This window comes from Onychomys torridus, chromosome 1 (assembly GCF_903995425.1).
Source record: "Onychomys torridus chromosome 1, mOncTor1.1, whole genome shotgun sequence".
NCBI lineage: Eukaryota > Metazoa > Chordata > Mammalia > Rodentia > Cricetidae > Onychomys > Onychomys torridus.
Genome location: NC_050443.1, coordinates 78,310,877 through 78,328,600, shown reverse-complemented (window position 1 = coordinate 78,328,600; position 17,724 = coordinate 78,310,877). Strand labels below are relative to the sequence as shown.

Here is a 17,724-nt window from a genome sequence, read left to right as displayed (position 1 = left end):
GCTTTCACGCACCGGTACTATAGCTCCCTTTGCCGTACTTGCTGACACTCTGTTCCGCACCGGTCAGTCCATGACGCTGTCCTGTGCTTTGCACGTAGCCTAGCCCCGGGGGCCTCCCCCCCCGCGAGAATATGGTATGGTTCGAGGCGGAGCCTTCAGCCCCGCCCTATTACGTCACGACACGCCCCGTTGTGAGGTTATAAAGTGCGCGCGCGGCGGCGCTAGGCGCCGTGGCCGCGCTTCGCTAGCTTTTCGGCTTACCTAGGGTGGCTGCGGCTGCCTGCCTCGGCTGTCGTGCTGTTGCCGCCACGGCCTGGGTGCTGTTCCCCGGCTCCCGGAGCTCAGCGCGAAGCCCTGGCCCCGGCGGCCGGGGCATGGGCCAGGGGCGCGACGTGAGGCGGCTTTCTGCACGGCCGTGACGTGCACCGGCTTCAGCATGAAGACTCTCATCGCCGCCTATTCCGGAGTGCTGCGGGGTGAGCGTCGGGCCGAAGCTGCCCGCAGCGAGAACAAGAAAGGAGGATCTGCCCTGTCACGCGAGGGGTCTGGTCGATGGGGTGAGTGTCAGTCACCCCGAGGGATTTCATCCTAGGGGTATCCACAGCAAAGACGACTTCAGGAAGGGACTCTGGCTAAGGCAATGCTGCCCTGTACTGGACGGCTAGCCAGCCACTTGATTGCTGTCCCAGACAACTATTTGCAGTTTGTTAGGTCTCACCTCATAGCACAGGATGTCTTCCAACTCGGAATCCTTCTGCCTCAGCATCCCAAATGCTGTGATTGCAGGTGTGTGCCACCACAACTGGCTTCTCCTTGAGGGAACCCGACTCTGTGCAGCATGTCATTTTTGTCTGGGATGATGGGGGTTACCAGTTTGAGCCAGGCAGCCTATTCTGGTTATCCGGTGATAACCTGGTATGTATCCTAGTCAAGCCTGGGTTCATTCTCCATCCTGGTACTCACCAGTGTTGCGACATGTGTTACATCACTTCCCATCCCCCAGCTGCTGAGGGCGACACCACCCACTCTCCCCAGTTATTAGTGATATTTCACTATTCAGCCCCCAGTACTGTTCTTTCTCACGAGGTGGAGCAGAATTTGGCTGGGAGAAACTGGATGGAGCAGGGTGTGAGGGTTTTGCAATCCCCTGAAACAGCCACTGGATGGAGGACATGCCTACCTCGAACAGGTGTGCCCCAGCTTATGTGTGCCAACCCAGACTGTGGAGCCCACTCAACAGCAACCCTGCGTCTGACGTACTTAGAAGTGGGGCTGGAGACCCTTGGCTTCCGTCGTCGTCGTCGTCATCATAGTCTTTTTTGAAACCAGGTTTCTCTCTGTGTGGCTCTGGCTGTCCTGGAACCCACTTTGTAGACAAGGCTAGCCTCGAACTCACAGAGAACCACCGGACTTGGTTTTCCATCTTGAAGGTCCATCAAGGGAAAACTGAGGCCTTCAGTGAACTAGGGGCAGAATTAAAAATCACGTGTCCCACACTCCTTAGCTGTAGTTGGAGAAACTGAGGATGAGCATGCTACTCAAGGTTTCCTTATCAGGGCAGTGGGGCACCCTGCAGGCAGACTGGTCTGGTCAACAGAGTGAGTTCCAGTTCATGGGAACTTGGAATTATGGGAATCTAAAGTACAGGTGATCAGAAAGAACATAAGGTGAATCAGCTTTCTGGTGGTTACTTCTATTATTACATATTTTATAAAGTCAGGAACATGCTATAGATACAGTTCTAAATCCAGTTTTGTCTTAATATTAAATCATGACTATTTCTTGCCATTTGTCAAAATCATTTCTCCAGTGCTGGTGGCTGCCAGGTAACCCACACTGGAACTCTGTCACAGTTTATCCAGTGACATTGCCATTAGTCCTAGTTGACTGTGTGTGTGGTTATCGGCCCCTGGAGAAGTACTCGCCTGTTTCCATCCGAGGGGCAAGCAGTTTGGGTTGCCCCACGTCCCAGTCTAGCACCTACTGCCTTCTCTCAGAATGCTTTCTTCACTGTACCTGTTCATGCTTTGAAAATGTTCTCATCGCAGGGTAATGGGGTGGGTCTGCTCTCTGTCTGCTGTGGTCCCTTTGGAGATACCCTTCGTGGGCTCTCCTCTGTCTTCCAGGGGCAGGAAGCCTGTTAAATACGTGTTTTTTACAGATTTCTTTTTGAACTCAGGGAGATTTGTACTTGCAATCAGTTGATTTTGATCAGTTCTTTACTGTCAATAGCAGAATTTCTCCATCTTGTCCAACCTTGAAAATACAATGGGATAAGAAGTGGGCGTACTTATCTCAGACTGTCACAAGGACTAACATGAAATGCAAACTAGTCAGTTTAGCTCTCTGGGATCGACTTGGTAAAGACTAGGTGGGGTAAGGGAGGGTGCGCAAGCATTTTATGTTATCTTGACATCTCTCAGAGGCTTCTTGTCCCTCCTTGGTCCTTGGAGACACTCCCTAGTGGCCTAGTTTGCCTCAGATCGGTTCCCACTGAACACCCTGTTAGTGGCAGTGTTCAAGGAAGGAGAGAGCATGGATTCTGTGAAGGGAAGTTCCATGAGGGGTGAGCAACCACGTAGCTAACTTAGTGACTGTTGTTTTGTTGACACTTGGGTGATGTGCCTTTGTTGGGAGAGAGGGGTCTTTGGTATTTTTTTTTTTTTTCCGTTGACTTTTCAAGACAGGGTTTCTCTGTGCATTGCTGGTTGACTTGGAACTCATTCTGTAGACCTGGCTGGCCTGAACTCAGAGGACCCCTACCTGCCTCCTGAGTGCTGGGGTCAGAGGTATGCACCACCACTCCTGGCTTGTGGTATTTTCTAATCTCCGAAAGACTGGCTTGGACTGTGTCTTGGAGGCTATAGTTAAATTCATGTCTTTGCCTTTGGATGGGAGCTTTTCATGGTAGAGCCCTTGAATGCTCATGGCTATTCTTAGGGTTTAGTCCAGGACCCAGCATGAGGTAGTGCAGTACAATTCTGAGCTGGTACATTGTGTGGCCCCAAAGCCTAGGACATGGATAGAGTCATAGTTTGGCTTTTAATAGAAGAATCCCAACAGCTATTGATGACTGCATAGCCTGGATGGTGGAGATGGAGCTCCCCATTCCTGGGAATATGCTAGGTAGAGTGAGATTGTTGGGGGTAACTCTGGCACTGAGGGTTGGCAATCATCATCATCTGTGCCCACAGAATGAAAACCTCACTCCTGTCCTTACTCCCTCAGTTCTGCAGAGACTACTTTTGAGTTAGCTCTGTGCTAAGGCTCATCTAAGCTTGGCAAGGAGGGCTCATTGTAATGCTTTATTAGCAGGTGACTCAGTGGCAAGTGTGGAAATTCTGCCCCACCTCCACCCTCTCCCTCCTAAATTCAGCAGCAAGTACTTAGGTTAGCTGGGTGGTGATGGGGCATGCCTTTAATCCTAGCACTTGGGAGGCAGAGGCAGGTAGATCTCTGTGAGTTCGAGGCCAGCCTGGTCTACAAAGCGAGTTCCAGGACAGCCTCCAAAGCTACATGGAGAAACCTTGTCTTGAAAAACAAAACAAACAAACAAACAAAAAAACAAAAGCAACAGTTAGCCATTGGTGCTGGGTCTGGCCCAACCTTCATAGTACAGATGAGAAACTGAGGTCCCTAAAAGAACTAGTCCAGGGGTGTGAAAGACATACTAGAACCCTGATCCATCTCCGTCTGTTCCTATTGGCCTCCTTAAGCCAGAGAGGTGTGGGGACAGCAACACTGACAAGTGACCAGCATGTGTGCTGTGCAGTTGCCAAATGAGTGTGCTGATTGCTTCCTAACTCCATGATGGGGATGGTGTCTCCTTTCCCAGCTTTTGGAGGAAGGTCCCCTAAGCTTAGTGGGAAAGGTTACCAACAGCCCATGGAACTTTGTCTGGCTAGGTGGATTGCCCCCCACCCCAAGTACTTCAAACTTCCGATCCCATGAGGCTCCTGACACCTCCTACCACCTTATAACCTCCTGGCTCCCACCATTCATGTGCTAGTAGTGGTCTTTCTGACCCTCCATTGTTGTCCATAATTCAGTTCTCTCTCAGGGTTTCTGCACTTGCTTACCCTTCCCAGATCTTGGCATGCCTACCCAGATTGTCACCCTAGCCTCTAGTTCACAGGTCTTTTTTAGTCCTTATCAATACCTAGTCATCGCATGTACTTACTGTTTGAGTAATTGTCAGCCCTTGGTGACAGGACCTCATTTGTTCTCCTCAGTGATGTGTTCCTAGCGTCTGACATTATGCAGGCAGGTAGTGGGGACCCTGTAGATATTTGTTGACTGAATGAATCACTAGCGGGACTTCCCAGGTCCTCTTGGCAGGAAGTCCTGCCTTTAACTTCCCTGTAATTCTGCAGTTTTCCCCAGGCCTCTTTGCCTGTATGTGCTGAGTGCCCTAGAGACATGCAGTCTGGTTCAGAGCTTACCTTGAGGGCTGAGTGCCAAGTGGGTAGAGCCAGATGAACCCTGATCCCCACATGGTTCCAGACTGGAAGGCCAAAGCCAGGATTCCTGCCTTTCTTCTCTGGGGTCTGATGGGTTCACTGCCTCTGGGGATTTCATTTTCCTGTTTTGAAATAGATTCAAAGCTGGGTGTAGTGGTGCACTCAGGCAGAGGCAGGCAGATCTCTGGGTTCCAGGATAGGCAAGGCTACACAAAAAACCATCTCAAGCAAACAAACCAAAACAACCAAAAAGAAATAGATTCAGACATCTCAGAATTAGCATCTGAGGGTTTGAGTTAAGGTGAGTGGGAAGTGTTTTGTTGACTGATTTGTAAATGAGCCCCCCCCCCACACTTTTTCTTTGTAACTCATATAGGAAGTCCCAACACTGTAGACAGAGGGTCAGTGGGGTACTTAGCAGTCATGTTATGGTCCAAGTTGTAACTCTAGGGTGTTGGGAACCTGGTATCCTAAGTGGCCAACTTCCTTGGCATCATCATTAAAAATTCTACCTTATTTCATGAGAATGGAATATGTTCCTGGAATGGACTCTCCTGGGTATGGACTCACAGTTTGGTGGCTGGGCATCTCTTATGTGTCAGCCAGTATGCCTGAGGAAGCAAGGTCAGAGGGGTATACACACATTGAGATGATGTGCAGAGGGAGCTGAGCAGTAACCAGGAAGAAAGAAGGAGCAACTGTGGGTCTGGAGGGTGAGGGAACTAAATTTCCGTGGAACGAGGGAAGGCTTCTTAGGAGAGGCAATGCTCAGTCTGACTTGTGAAGGATAAAATGGCATTTTAGTTGTCCTTGGACTTACACACACACACACACACACACACACACACACACACACACACACACACTTTTTAAAAAGATGTCCTGGGCCTAAGGAATAGTGTAAAGAGACACAGGTTTAGGTGGAAAATGCAGTCTGACTGTGGGCCTTTGAGGGGCCAGTCTGATCTGTGGTTCTAATGTTCTTCTCAGGAAAGACAAATGAGACAGAATGTCAGGTCCTGGCCTGTGGGGGTTAATCTGTGTCTGCCTCAGAAGACTTAAAAGAATCCCAGGAGAGAGAGGAGCCTGCGGTAGGCAGAGTTTCTTGGCCTCTGGCACTCCTAGGTACTCATGGTATGGAGCTAGTGTTGGCTCCTTTGGGAGTTTTGGACTGGGAGGCAGCCTAGGTATGTGTGGTCCTTACTCTGCCTCTGAAAATCTGTGTAGCCTCAGCAAGCCACTCACTGCCTCTTGCTGATTCTTAGGCCCCTCGTCTGTGAAATGGACAGGGCTGTGACAGGCAAATGGATTTTCCCTCTCATGGTGTTGAACCTGGAGACTCTTGTGCCAACCAACCCACAGGAGCAGGAAGCATGAGAGTCTGTTCTCATTAGAGCAGTTAGTAATTCTGAGCCTGCACGGGAACCTTGCTCTGCATCTGCTTCTTATACTGCCTCAGATCCTCAGTGCGGTGAGGAGGGCTAGCTAGGTTGGTCCCTTTGGTGCCTTCCAATCAACTGGAGAGTGTGTGGCCAGACTTGGCCTGCTGCTCTTCCTCATTCTTAATCTCAATGTCATCACAGAAAATGGGGCTTGCATCCTCCTTGGGGCCCAGGTAAGTGCCCCAGAGGAACTTAGCTCTCCATGGATTGTCAAGGGTCTATTTTGGGGACTCCTTGGTGACGCATGTGCAAGCTGGTGGTGTTGCCATAGCAGCCCTCCTCCTCCAGTCCTCTTGAATGCGCTGGGTCAGAAAGTGGAGGTGGAGAAAGCAGGCCACGAGGGTCTTAAGCACTGTCACAGTCCTTGTTGGGTATTGAACCGGACATCCTAAAAAGACCTACTTTTTTGTCTTTGTTTCCCAAGACTCTACTGTATTTAATGAAAAACTAAACATGTTAAGCCCGAACCTCTGGAATAACCCTTGTAGGGGTTCCCATTAGAAGGATCATTTTTGTAGATTAAAAATCTGTTAGTGAATTCTAGCCGAGAACAGAAGGTCTAAGTTGGCAAGACCTTAGACCTCATCTGCTCTCCCCTTACCCCTTCCTTAATTTAGTGCAGAGGAAACAGAGACCTTTAGAGCAAGGGGGCGGGGTCCCAGAAAAATCTATGAAGACTTGGAATGCTGGGCTTCCTAGCAGGCTCCTGAAATGCAGATCTTGATGGCATGACCAGGTATTTCTACCAGCATAGCGTGTCTGGGGTTTGTTCTCCAGTGTGGGCCAGATGTCATGGTGGGCACTATTTTAGGACACATAATTTCCATAACAGCCCTCAAGGGGGCTTGTTCATCCCTCTGGGAGAAACTCACCGGTGTGTTGGGACCAGGTAAATGACTAGCTTGCTGGCCTGGTGTTCAGGATCGAGGCCAGCATTTCATGGCCTCCTAGTCATCTGCCTTCCTTTCCTCTATTCCTCAGATCTAGTCTCTGCTGCAGCTTGACTAGACCTTTGCACTTAAACCCTTACACTTATGCCCTCTCCTCTTGGAGATACCATTTGCAGGGCCCGTGCCTTCCTCGTGTCAGGCTGATACCTCATCTGATGTCCCTCCCAGGCTTGGTTATGGACACCCCTCTATTCCTGGTCCTTTCAGGCCCCTGTGTCTAATTATAGCCTGTTTCCTCTGTGACATCTGGGGTGGGTGGTCCAAGAACTCACAGCCTCTGGCAGGTGCCTGAGAAGCAGAAGGGAGGTAGAGACTAGAAGCTCCCCTCTTGGTTCAGGGTACTTAGGTTTCTTTCTGGAACCTTCCTGTTGTCCCTGGCTCAGCCCACCCTTCCACTTAGAAAAGACCTTTCCTGACTCCCTACGATACTCCCTTTGACCCATTGGCACAGACCAATTATTTCTGTTTTTGTCCAGGCTCTTTTTATTTAACACAATGCCTTCAAGCATTCAGGCATAGACCAGGCACCTGCTTTGTATAGCTCCGTTCTGGGCATAGTTCCCACAAATGAATACACACCTCCCATAGTGAAAAGGGCTATGAATGTAGGAGTGAGAGGCAGCCTGTCGGGCATGGCCAGTCCATCCTGAATTGGGCATGGGAACACTTCCCAGAAGGAAGGTGGATAGGCTAGTTGCCAAGGAGTTGGTGTGCCTGACAGGATTCCCCTGTACATGCTAAACAACTGACCAGAATTGGAAGTAAGAGAACGATACTTGGTGGCACTTCAGGCTGGAGCAAGAAAGTCCCTGGCAAAGCATGTGAGACAGTGGTTGGTAACACTCTGTGTGCATGGGCTAACAGAGCCTGGCATTGGAGTCAGCAACACTGTGTGCGTGGGTTAACAGAGCCTGGCACTGGAGTTGGTAACACTCTGTGTGCGTGGGTTAACAGAGCCTGGCATTGGAGTTGGTAACACTCTGTGTGCATGGGTTAACAGAGCCTGGCATTGGAGTTGGTAACACTCTGTGTGCATGGGTTAACAGAGCCTGGCATTGGAGTTGGTAACACTCTGTGTGCATGGGTTAACAGAGCCTGGCATTGGAGTTGGTAACACTCTGTGTGCATGGGTTAACAGAGCCTGGCACTGGAGTTGGTAACACTCTTTGTGCATGGGTTAACAGAGCCTGGCATTGGAGTTGGTAACACTCTGTGTGCGTGGGTTAACAGAGCCTGGCATTGGAGTTGGTAACACTCTGTGCATGAGTTAACAGAGCCTGGCATTGGAGTTGCTAATACTCTTTGTGCATGGGTTAACAGAGCCTGGCATTGGAGTTGGTAACACTCTGTGCATGAGTTAACAGAGCCTGGCATTGGAGTTGGTAACACTCTGTGTGTGGGGGGTTAACAGAGTCCAGCATTGAAGTGGGACTCTGATAACTGCAGGCATGACTGTCCAGAGTTGTCAGGCAGTGGTTGGCAACACTCTGTGTGCATGAGTTAACAGAGCCTGGCATTGGAGTTGGTAACACTCTGTGTGCATGGGTTAACAGAGTCCAGCATTGGAGTTGGTAACACTCTGTGTGCATGGGTTAACAGAGTCCAGCATTGGAGTTGGTAACACTCTGTGTGCATGGGTTAACAGAGCCTGGCATTGGAGTTGGTAACACTCTGTGTGTGGGGGTTAACAGAGTCCAGCATTGAAGTGGGACTCTGATAACTGCAGGCATGACCGTCCAGAGTTGTCAGGCAGTGGTTGGCAACACTCTGTGTGCATGAGTTAACAGAGCCTGGCATTGGAGTTGGTAACACTCTGTGTGCATGGGTTAACAGAGTCCAGCATTGGAGTTGGTAACACTCTGTGTGCATGGGTTAACAGAGTCCAGCATTGGAGTTGGTAACACTCTGTGTGCATGAGTTAACAGACCCGGCATTGGAGTTGGTAACACTCTGTGTGCATGGGTTAACAGAGTCCAGCATTGGAGTGGGACTCTGATAAGTGCAGGCATGACCATCCTGAGTTGTCCGTTCCACCATGTCTGGCCCTGTCACTATCACATGTGTGGACACTGGCTGAAAGTACCTGCCTGAGGCAGCCCAAAAGACAGCTCGCTCACTTGACTGGCTGTCTTGACCCTCCCAGAAATATGCTGAGGGTCAGTATGTCAGCCCCGTCATAAGCATGCAGCTTGTGCCCAGTCCTCTGGTGTAACTTGAGGGTGGCTTCCTCACTCCTCAAACCAAAGCAGAGCTTCAGCCCAGATGGCCCAGATGGCCCAGATGTGGCATCCTTGGGGTCTGGGAATGTGGATGGGCAGGATGCCTTCCTGCTCAGGGAGCCCCAGGGGCCCTTCATGCCTCTGCTCTCTAGCTCTTTCCAGACCTAATAGCTAGGCCAGTTCTGATTGGACTGTTTCCACAAGTTATTTGGGTTCCTCACAGGGACCCATAACTAAGGAGGACACTGGGTCTGAAGGAGGGTGGCAATTTGCAAGAAGCATTCGATCTGGGGTTTGTATTGCTTTGAGACAGCAGGAGGACACCGAGGCTGACTTGATAATCAGCTGCCACTCACACAGATCCTTGCATGTTATGGAGCTCTCACCTAAGCAGTGTCTCACTTAATTCCCCTAGCAATCTGGCGAGGTAGGTATTAGCCTTACTTACTGTACAGGTAAGAAACTGAGGCTTGTATAGGGAGTGACTCATCCAACCACACTTCCTGTGTGTTAGAGGCCAGTTTTCCTGTTGGTTGGACTTCTGGGTGCAGCCCCTCCACAGATGCTTGTTGTGGAGGTGGCAGAGGAGCCATGTAGACTGTCCAGAGGTATGACCTCCCTTCCACAGGCTGGGGACTCTTTGCCCCTGGCTCTGGTTCATTGCCCCAAATTGCTTTCCTTTATTGCTCTCGTCTCCACCTGATGTCACACTCTCTCCCTCAGCAGTATCCGCTTCCAGACAGATGGGGGCCTGATCTCCTGCATTCGCTGCTGACTCCCACCCCCACCAACGCCCTCCCTGCCGGCAGCACCTTCTGAGTGCTTGTGCTTCGGGTCTGACTGTCATTGCACCTCGGCTAGACAGTCCTGCTCTCAACTTGTCTTTGGGCCATCCCGATACCCCACCCCATTTCTGGATTGTTGGTCATGTGCCTTGACCCTGACTTATGGGATCCCTCTTTGGTTTGGAACTTCCACCACCTGCAGCCTCTGCTCACCTTCCCATCTTCCCTCAGAGCCCTGGAGAGTCTCCCTGCACAGCACGCTCTGTACTTTTTCTCCTACTGCACGGCCTTGCCACACCTAATGCACACCTTGTGAAAAGCTGTCTCTGCTCACTATTTATATCCTTTCCACCTGGGGAGGTGAAAGCAGCACCAGTCTCTCCTAACTGGCCACATGCACCTTACCTACATTAAAAATAGTTTGTTGCCTACATACATCACACACACACACGCACACGTACACTACATACAGTCCATGTGTGGAGGTCAGCGCACAACTTGAAGGAGCTGGTTCTCTCCTCCCACCATGTGGGTCCTGTTGGTGGCAGTTGCCTTTAGCTGTCAGGCCTCCCATATACTCTCATTTAATCCTTTCCAAAACCCCCTGAGGTTGTTCTTAGGCTCAGAGGTTTAATCACCCCAGGTCACAGAACCAGACAGGGCAGAGCTGGCCCTTTCCCCAGAACTGGGGGCCTAGATTCAGACTCTGCCATTCTTAGGCAAGAGTGAGAGAAAGCCAGAAAACCGTTTTCCTCACAAGGAAGATCTAACACAGTCCTCACCACTCCCATTCTTGGGCCTTGAGAATGTGGCTGTTGGGTCCACTCTGGCCTGCAGCTCTCATGACCTCAGCAGAAGCTTGACTCTAGAAGCATTTGGGTGGGGCTCACTCTTGCACAGCCAGTCTGCACAGAACTGTCCCCATGACAATGAGATATGATGTAGGCAGAGCAGGCAGGTGCTAGCTTGGGGTTTGGGTGTGGACGACCATGTTTAGTTGGGGACCAGCCCTCTGTAACATGGCATTGTTCAAGTGATAAAGGGACTTGGAGTCCAAATACGTGTCTTGAGTAATGGCTTCCAGTACCCTAACCAGTGAGGTTTAATCTCTTCTGGTTTCGTCATGCCTCAGTTTCCTCCTAAGGAGTGCTGTGAGATGGTGACATGGCCTAGAGTGGTAAGAAAGCTGCTCTGGGCCTCTCTGGCATCCCCTTCCCTCTGTCCTCCAGATAATGGATGGAGTAAAAAAAGAGCCGTGTGCAAGGACTAGTGTCTCAGCTCAGCGTCCTGTGCAAATCTTTGCTTCACAGGACTAGTCTCTTGGTTCTACGCCATGCCTTAGCTCTCCTGTGAAGAATGATGTCTGCAAATGAAAAACAGAACCTGAAGTAGAGGTTCTGTTCTCATAAGTCAGGAGAGGCCCCAGCGTTTCCCACAGCAGGGCTGAAAGCAGCCCAGTGCAACTTGGGCATCCAGCCTTCTCTGGGGTTGGCATTGTGGGATTTGCCCAGCTGTACAGCAGACCTCTATAGCCCCCACCCCACCCCAACCAACCCTGTGTGAGGTTCTTCTGCACACACAGATGAACCAGGTCCAGTCTTGGTACTCACAAGTCACTGTTACAGGCGGGGTTGCCAAATACCTATACATGGGATTCCATGGGACTGGTGCTGTATGAGAGAGCAGAGGACAGTGGGTGGGCCCAGGGAGGCTTGAGGGATAAGGAAGCTGAACTGGGCTGGATGCTAAGACTCGCTGCCACCCTACCCAAGAGTCAAACAGGCTGGGTGGGAGTGGAGGGGGTGGCATTTGCCTGTAGCTTCCTCACCAGCTGGACTTCTGCCAACCAAGCTGGAGTAGAGGAAGTGTTGACAACCAGGTAGCAAAGGCTGATTATGCCCTGGGAATATGTAAAGGGACCCTCACTTCCTGGTTCCCCAGGTGACTGTCCCAGGGCTGCTGCAAGCTGGTGAACTTTAGGGCCCAAATTCTGGCCAGGAGGTGGACACCAGGGACCATGAACTTGATCTAATTCATTCCATTTTAGAGATGGGGAAACCTTGTCTCAAAAAAAAAAAACAAAACAAAACAAAAAAAGAGGCGGAGCCTTGAGCAGAGGCAGGAATCCTGGGTTCGTTCCTTGTTCATTCATTCTCTCCCCCCCCCCCCCCTCTCCCCCTCCCTCCCCCTCTCCCTCTCTTCCCCTCCCTCCCTCCCTCCCTCCCTCCCTTCCTTCCTTTCTTTTTTTTTTGGTTTTTCGAGACAGGGTTTCTCCATGTAACATCCCTGGCTGTCCTGGGAGTCGCTTTGTAGACCAGGCTGGCCTCAAACTCACGGAGATCGGCCTGCCTCTGCGTCTGAGTGTGTGCCACCACAGCCTGGCTGTAATCCTGGGTTCTTATTCTACCTAGTAACCTTGTTCATGCTATAATGCATGATCCCTCTAGGGCTCAGGACGAAAGCTAAGGAGCAAGTCTGGAGGAGGAAAAGGGCCTAAGACAGTAGGAGAGTTAGAAAAGGGGTGAAGGAGCCCTCTGGAATGGCTCTGTTCGTGCCTTTGCCCCACCCACCCCCACCCCATTCCCGTAGAGCATTGGTGGTTACTGAGTACTCAGTAGGTGATGGTCCTGTAGCATTGATTTCTGGACATGCTATTCCCCAGGGTCACGTAGTGAGTGGAAGAAATGTTTGCCTCTGCAGCGCCAAGCCCCCTCCTCATTTATTAGATCCTCCCTGAAGTCTGGCATTCCCTACTCATGCCTAAAAGTTCGATTGTGATCATGGAGCTGAGATGAGGTATATTCCTTTCTGAACTAGGCTGTGACCTTGTTGCTACCAATTTTGACAGAAAGCAAAGGCTCAAATGTGACCCCATAGGCCCTTTAATCCCTTTTCTCAGCTTGTAAACCAGGGTGAATGGTCAGAGACCCTCAAGGACAAGAATGAGTGAGTCATCTGTCCTGGGCCTCGAGCAGTGGGTGGTAGGAAGGAATGCCTCACACAACAGGCGCTTGGTAACCGAGATGCAGGCTCAGCAGAGTTGGGGTGTGACGTGGCCTCTGCTTTTCAGTCTAGGGCTGACTGCACGTCTCACCTGTGCTCTTACCTAGTGCCACTTCTCTTGTAAGCACCAGGCTTCACAGTCACACTGCCTGTCAGCTATTGGAGTCCGGGGGTCATCCTGGGGTACAACGACAGAGCCAACTCACTGAGCACATTTTGTCCCGCTACCCGGTCTTGGCACTTGCTTAGAAGCAAACATAGGTACGGCCCTAGATCAGATGCCTCCCTGTTCCACCCACTGGCTTGGGATTCTGTCTGCAGTGCTGTGGTCCATAGCCCTCCCTTTAGGGGAAGTAAGAGACCCCCTGGGTCCTCCCTGAGCCCCAAGCTTTGGGCTCTACAGTGAAGATGAATGTAAACCTCTCTTCAGCTGATAAGGGTTTAAGCCTAGTTGTTGGAGTGGGGATGAGAGTCAGTTCCATGGAAAGAGGTGTCCAGAATAAAGGGAGTGGGGCAGGGATCGGGATGTTCAAAGTACAGTTGGACAAAAATCAAAACAAAATATTGCAAATTGGATGTTGAACTTCTGTCCTTGGCCTCATAGACCCAGAAGCAAAGATTAAATATTTGTGCTAGATCAGATAAAGGAAGATACGTGTTTGGGCATTGGGGATGGGAGAGAACTGGCCTCCCTATGGCCCAAATCCAGGACTAGCTCTTGGATTCCCAGCTACCTTGCTCCCTTGTTTTATATATGGAAATGGTGATGCAGGGAAGTCATAGTTTTTATGGCTTTTATGCTGTAAGGCAGCCATTAGGAAAGCGTTGGTGGCAGAATAAGGACTCAGTTATTTCTGAATCTGTGTCCCACATTCACCTGTCTAGGAAGGTACCTGTGGGAGGTGGGTTGTCCTGGAGTGTCTGGCCTGGAGGGCAGGCTTATAATATAGACTGACCTCTTCTTCTCCTGCAGGCACTGGCTCCAGCATCCTCTCAGCCCTCCAAGACATCTTCTCTGTCACATGGCTCAACAGGTCCAAGGTGGAAAAGCAGCTGCAGGTCATCTCAGTACTACAGTGGGTCCTGTCCTTCTTGGTGCTAGGTAAGTACAGTGGGGAGAGGAGGAGGTAGGGGAGACCCGGTTACATCCGCATTGAGATCATCTCCACAGCCTCTTTCCCTTTACTCCCATCTTTGAGGTCTATGGTCAAGTATTCTACCATTAGGCATGCCAGAAACCTTAATGAATTCGTGGAAGATATAGTATGGCTTAATTTTGCAGATTAACTTGCCCACAGTTTCTTGAATCTGGGTCTAGAGGATGCCCAAAGCCTGTACTCCTCTAACTGAATCCTTGACTACCAGCAGAGAGCAGGGGTGTTGCTTTGCCTTAGTGTGTGTTGTCAGGTCTGTGACCCCCCTCCAGACAAGCTCTGACTTTACATAGGTTTCTTGAGCTCTCTCCTCCTGCATGCATGTGAAGATGCCGCTTCTTGCCTCACATGGGGATTGAAGATAAGGGCTGAAAGCCACTCCACAGAGCCTGGTGGTGCTCCCCATCGCAGGAATGCTGTGGATGAAGAGTGTCCCAAGGTCTCAATACCAGTCCTAATTCCCTCCCTCCGCTGACTGTACTCCTCAGCCACTCACCCTGCCTTTCAGCCCTGCCTGTGGTGGCTTCGTGATGCTGTTTCTGCAGGCCTGGCTAGGTGCTTCACTGCCTACCAGCTAGAATCTGGGGGAAGGGCAGAGACTGCCCTCCTGGGACCTTCTCTTCATGCCCAGGCCATAGTATATCCTCAGCACAGGTTAGTTTCTGAGCTCATGAGCACAGACGGACCTGCCGCAGAACACCATGTGGCCAGCGTTTGTGGCCAAGCCTCTAGCCACTCACTCTTCACACTGCCTGGGATGGCGGGAGCTCAGCAGACGTCCACATGATAGTGTGAGCAGCCACATTGCAGAACGAAAGGAACAAATCCCATGGTGTGTGAGGCCCTTGGAGTGCCTTTTCTCAAAGTCCTACTTCACGGCTGAGGAAATGGGAATTTAGAGGTTCAGTGGCAGACCATGACACCCCTCAAATGGCAAGTTGGAGTTTGAGTCAAGGCCCAGTGAATTCCCTTACCATGAGGGTCAAGAGTTAATGGACAGAGCCCAGGGTGGGATTTGGGGAATTCATTGAACCCCTAAAATTAAATGCAAGGCCAGGCATACGTTTTCATTGCTATCAGGCTACAGCCATCCTCAGATTCTTACGAGGTCATATAGCCTCAGAAAGATAAAGAAATCGTGGTTCGGGGGACAGATAGTTAAGTTGGTTCCCTTAGGTCTCCAATCCTGAGTGTGACTTGCATTTGGTCTCTTACTGGAATACCAGGGAGGAGAAGACAGTGTAACCTCATCTTTGTTCAGACAGGAAGCAAGAACCTAGTGGGGACAGAACCTTGTCTGGAAATGAGGAAATAAGAGGGACCAAGACAAAGAAGGCAGTGACCCTGGCCTCTCAGTCCTCTGTCTAGTCTGCTTTCCCAGCTTCACTTGTCCCTATTTGTACTAGAAGCCAACACTTACCTTGCCTTAGTGGGTCAGAGCTTGGCTGTGGGGCACCGAGTACATTGTGCAATCCCATACAGCATGTGATAGGGACTGGCCCCAAGCTGTGGGTTAATGATCTGTGAGGCCCAGCCACAGCCCAGAAACTGGCCCGGCGCGTCTTTCCAACATGTTGGTGTAGGTGGGAGCTAGACCTGGGCAGATGAGCAGCCCTGCTTAAGCTGCTGTTAATCACTACATGAGCAGTCCCAGCCACTCCCACTGTGTCCCAAACCTGCTGGCAGAGGCTTACTCTCTATTGCCAAGGCTGCTTGCTGACGGCACCTTCCACGTTTCTCCTAAACAGTGTTTTGTTTTGTTTTCTAATGTGCCATGTAGCCCTCTAGAATTCTGGTGAAAGCCGTGGGTCTTCTTGGCACTTTTAAATGCCTAATATAAAGTGCACTGGGGTTTTTTAAAGGAACTAATTCTAATTATGCTGGAATATAAATATGTAACCTTTGAAACCCAGTTGGACACTTAGTAATGCATGCTTTTGTTTTGTTTTGTTTTCGAGACTGGGTTTCTCTGTGTAGTTTTGGAGCTTGTCCTGGATATTGCTCTGTAGACCAGGCTGGCCTCAAACTCACAGAGATCCACCTGGCTCTGCTGGGATTAAAGGCGTGCACCACCACCTCCCAGCTCATGTGTGCTTTTTTTATTAGGTTGTTTGGTTAGAAAGTAGCAGTAGCTATAACAATGATTAATCTTAAGTAATGAAGTGTCTTCAGTGGCTGATACTGCTATAATGCAGCATGAAAACACCTTTGCCTCCATTGGTATCATGTCAGCAGGCTTTGCCCATACTCCTGTGCTTTGTCTCTGAGTGAAGGAAATGCTACATTTCCACGTGGATCTAGTAGGAAATTTAGATGTCACCTTGCTCCCCCATACAAGTCCATCGACACTTACCTGTGCTCCAGACCATGTGTTACATTCCACCATCATGTCATTTTATCTTCCCAACCCTCTGTAAGAAAGCAGAGGCTCTGGGGTGGGTAGTGGTCAGTATATGGCAGGGCCATGTCACCCAGTCTGCTTGGCCCTGTCCCTGCTTTTTCCACAGCCCTGCTGCTGTGTCTCCTACTGAAGAGTGCCCACACATTTCTTTGTACCTCCAGCCTGGGGGCCAGAGCTCTGCACTTGTGGGTTGCTTGTGGCTACCATCTACAGGAAGGGATGTATGCAGGTAGTCCTGAGTGTTCTCTACGAGGAACAAGCAGGCAGTTTCAGTCATGGGCCTTGTATATCAGGGGCCCAGTGGCATTGGTGGGTGTCAGCCTCATTACCTGAGAACGTAGGACAAGGACCTATTGTAGGTTTCCCAAAAAGAAGACATTTTAGGGGTGGTTCCTAGTTATCCTCTCAACCTCCATAAGGTGTTTTGATACAGGGTCTCACTGTGGAGCCCTGGCTACTTGTATGTTTGTAGCCCAGGCTGGCCTCAACTCACAGAGATCCACCTGCCCCTGCTTCCAGAGTGCTGGGAATAAAGTTGTGCACCACCACATTACTTAAGCCTTTCTGTATTGGTAGCTGGGGCTGGAGAGATTAATCTCACCTTGTTCTAGCTCCAAGGGGGCTCAGGGACTGAACTGTTGAACAGGAGAGACAGTCGGTGAGAGGAAATGCACACCCTGAGAGGGTAGGGGCAGCCCCCAGCTGTGTCGGGCAGAAAGGACAGATACTTAGGGACACCTTCCTCCCCATAGTGACTAGCCTCCCAGCAGTGGGGCTTGAGGTTCCCTGCTGGCAGCAAGGTCTTTAGGATATTCACGCTGCACCCTTCCTTCTGAACTCCATGGACCTGCCTGGCCTACTGGGAATGCTTGGAGCCTTTCTTTGCTTGGACCCCTGTGGAGGCTAGGGCTGGAGTGGACTCTTCTGGGACCCAGGAAGGGGGCCTGGGCAAACTGATCAATGCGTTGTATGCAGCCTAAATATAAGCAGCACTGTTTTCACAGCTGCCTTAGGGACCCACATTATCTTCAACAGGGTGTGTGGGCTGTGGATGCTTCCCAAGATTCAACTCCTGTGTGCACCACTGCTGAGTTGTCTTGGGAAAGCGTATACCTGTTCTGTGGGCACTGTAACTTGCTTTTAGCTATCCCGGGGAAGGCCAGCTCAGGAATGGGACTGGGCTGATGATGGTGAGGACCATAATTTCCCTGCTCTCAGGTCCACAGAGATCTGCATCTGGGCTTATTCTTTCTCACGGACACATTCTAAAACAGACTTAGCATTGTGGCCTATGAGCCTGAGTCCCTGAC

The 17,724-nt window shown here is 50.6% G+C and overlaps 1 protein-coding gene across 1 annotated transcript in view; it reads left to right on the top strand.

Moving 5' to 3' along the window:
• Nucleotides 1-200: 200 nt before the first annotated feature.
• Dgat2 (diacylglycerol O-acyltransferase 2) overlaps nt 201-17,724 on the top strand; it is a 29,783-nt gene continuing 12,259 nt past the window's right edge. Inside the window, exons 1-2 of the mRNA XM_036175740.1 lie at nt 201-557; nt 13,833-13,961. Coding sequence (XP_036031633.1) covers nt 437-557; nt 13,833-13,961 — 250 coding nt within the window. The 5' untranslated portion in view covers nt 201-436. The remainder of the gene's footprint in view (nt 558-13,832; nt 13,962-17,724) is intronic.